The sequence below is a fragment of the Naegleria gruberi genome, assembly GCF_000004985.1.
Source record: "Naegleria gruberi genomic scaffold NAEGRscaffold_708, whole genome shotgun sequence".
In the NCBI taxonomy this organism is placed as follows: Eukaryota; Heterolobosea; class Eutetramitea; order Acrasida; family Naegleriidae; genus Naegleria; species Naegleria gruberi.
Genome location: NW_003162879.1, coordinates 1 through 2,072, shown reverse-complemented (window position 1 = coordinate 2,072; position 2,072 = coordinate 1). Strand labels below are relative to the sequence as shown.

Here is a 2,072-nt window from a genome sequence, read left to right as displayed (position 1 = left end):
TTTAGGTTTCACTATTAACTCAGAAGAAGATTCTTCTTCTGGTGAAGAATATAAAATTATGAGTCAACTTGATCATGATGGTATAGTTAAAGTCTTTAAATTTGAAACAATAACTGACAAATTTAAAAAGTATAGTTTAATATTAATGGAGAAGATGGACAAGGATTTAAGTGAGCATATATTTACAGATTTTGGTGGCCTAAAATTTGGAAAAATCAGTCAAATCTTATTTGTATTGTTGGATGTATCATCTTCTTTAGCATATTGCCACCAAAAAAGAATAATTCACTATGATGTGAAACCTGTTAATATTTTACTTACCACAAGAAAGATTGGAAATGTGGATGTAATTGACAAGGTTAAAATTGCAGATTTTGGCATATCAGTAGAAATGATTTCAACAATAGCTTCCTCGGCAGAGCATGTTGGAACTAGAGTTTACATGCCTCCTGAAATGCTTAAAAAGGTAAAAGATATCAAGTACAACTACAGAGCCTTTGATGCTTACAGTTTTGGGATTACTATGTTTGAATTGTTGTCAGGTGATAAACTTGATAATGATAGAGTGGATAATTTCTTGACCATAGAACAACTATCTACAAAATATCCAGGATTATCATATGAAATTGTAGAAAGATTGAACAAATTGGGAAGTTCGTGTATTCTGGAGGATCACCTTAACAGATGTTGTGACTTTGAATATATTCATGATGAGTTGTTGGATATAACAATGACAATCTTTCGCCCTTACTTGAAAAGTACTGTACTTAAACTTTTTGAGTAGATTAGTTTTCAATAAACTACGCCTCTACCATCTCTGTATCCTTTAAACACTGTCAGGACAGAAACACGACTTTTATTAGAGGTTTTGCCAAGACACTTGCTGAATCAAGAAGAGTTATACGTGTTTGACACCTTTTGTGAGATTGGTGGTTTTAGAGATGTACCTCATGAGGCGGTGGTAAGGCAAGAATCAATCTTTAATGTCATTTAATTACCAGATGATAATGCTTGTAATGAGTGGAAGATTATTACAAATTTGCGACGAACTGTTCAGAATATTTTTGCCAAACGTCCATTCAATATGGAAGTTAGAAAATTAATTGATAATAAGGTTGTTTCTTCAACCATTTTAGTAGAATAATTTGGTGGAAACTTGACGAATTAATAAATACTTTATTGGTGAACTATTATTTCAAAAAATGAATCCCCAATGAACATGGAATCATCTCTTCTGAGCCACACAATTTTCCCATCATATGGACTCATAAATTCCAATCTTAATTTGGGTACTTGATATGAACAAAGTAAATCTCCCTTCTTTACCAATTGACCTTCTTTAACAAGCCACTCTATATCATATATTTCAGTATAGTATTCTTTTGTACTAATTCCACAATTGTGATCCTCAAAATAATACATTTGAGGAGCCATATCAGGTCTATATTTTGGATTTTCATTGCTAATTCCAATAAATTTGCAATCAGCTAATGGAAGATTAGTTTCGCCACTTTCCTTCTCCATCATTGTGAATGGTGAATAAAAAAAGCCAACATGATCTCCAACTTTTAAATTAACTTCGAGAATTCTACCTGGTTTAAGGAATTTCCACTCCTCAACTTTTTTTTCTCTCTCAACAATTATTCCAGCTTGATTTCTCTCAACCCAATCTCCTGGCTTTACTAGAAATTGTAAAATTTTCCCTTCTCTAGCTCTACAAATAGTACTCAAATAAAGATTATTTCTTTCCAAATCAAATAAATAATCTGAATTAGTAATTGTTAAATCCTCCCCTCTCATCAATGGAGTTATCAATCCTTCCACCATACTGGTCAACTCAAACAATTGACCAGCATATTGAATAATCATAATTTGTTGCTTGGCACTTAGTTTCGATGTTTCATTTATCGGAATTGACCATTTCTTAATTTTCAGAAGAGATTCTGTTTTATGATGATCAAATTTAAATCGTAAATCTGAGCGAATTGTAAATTTGGTTTTAATTGGAAATTCGTCATCAACAACTGGTATTGACAATGTGTGATTTTGATGATGAAATAATCTCCTCGTGA

At 31.9% G+C, this 2,072-nt stretch overlaps 2 protein-coding genes across 2 annotated transcripts; one reads left to right on the top strand and one right to left on the bottom strand.

Annotated features, from left to right (window-relative positions):
* Window positions 1-58: 58 nt before the first annotated feature.
* On the top strand, window positions 59-784 carry NAEGRDRAFT_76961 (uncharacterized protein; the record flags this gene model as incomplete). The annotated part of the gene is made up of 1 exon (XM_002668083.1): window positions 59-784. The coding sequence occupies one exon, from the start codon at window positions 59-61 to the stop codon at window positions 782-784; it is 726 nt and encodes a 241-aa protein (XP_002668129.1).
* A 392-nt stretch (window positions 785-1,176) lies between these two features.
* Window positions 1,177-1,869, bottom strand: NAEGRDRAFT_76960 (uncharacterized protein; the record flags this gene model as incomplete). The annotated part of the gene is made up of 1 exon (XM_002668082.1): window positions 1,177-1,869. One exon carries the CDS (start codon window positions 1,867-1,869, stop codon window positions 1,177-1,179), a length of 693 nt encoding a protein of 230 aa, XP_002668128.1.
* Between the last annotated feature and the right edge of the window lie 203 nt (window positions 1,870-2,072).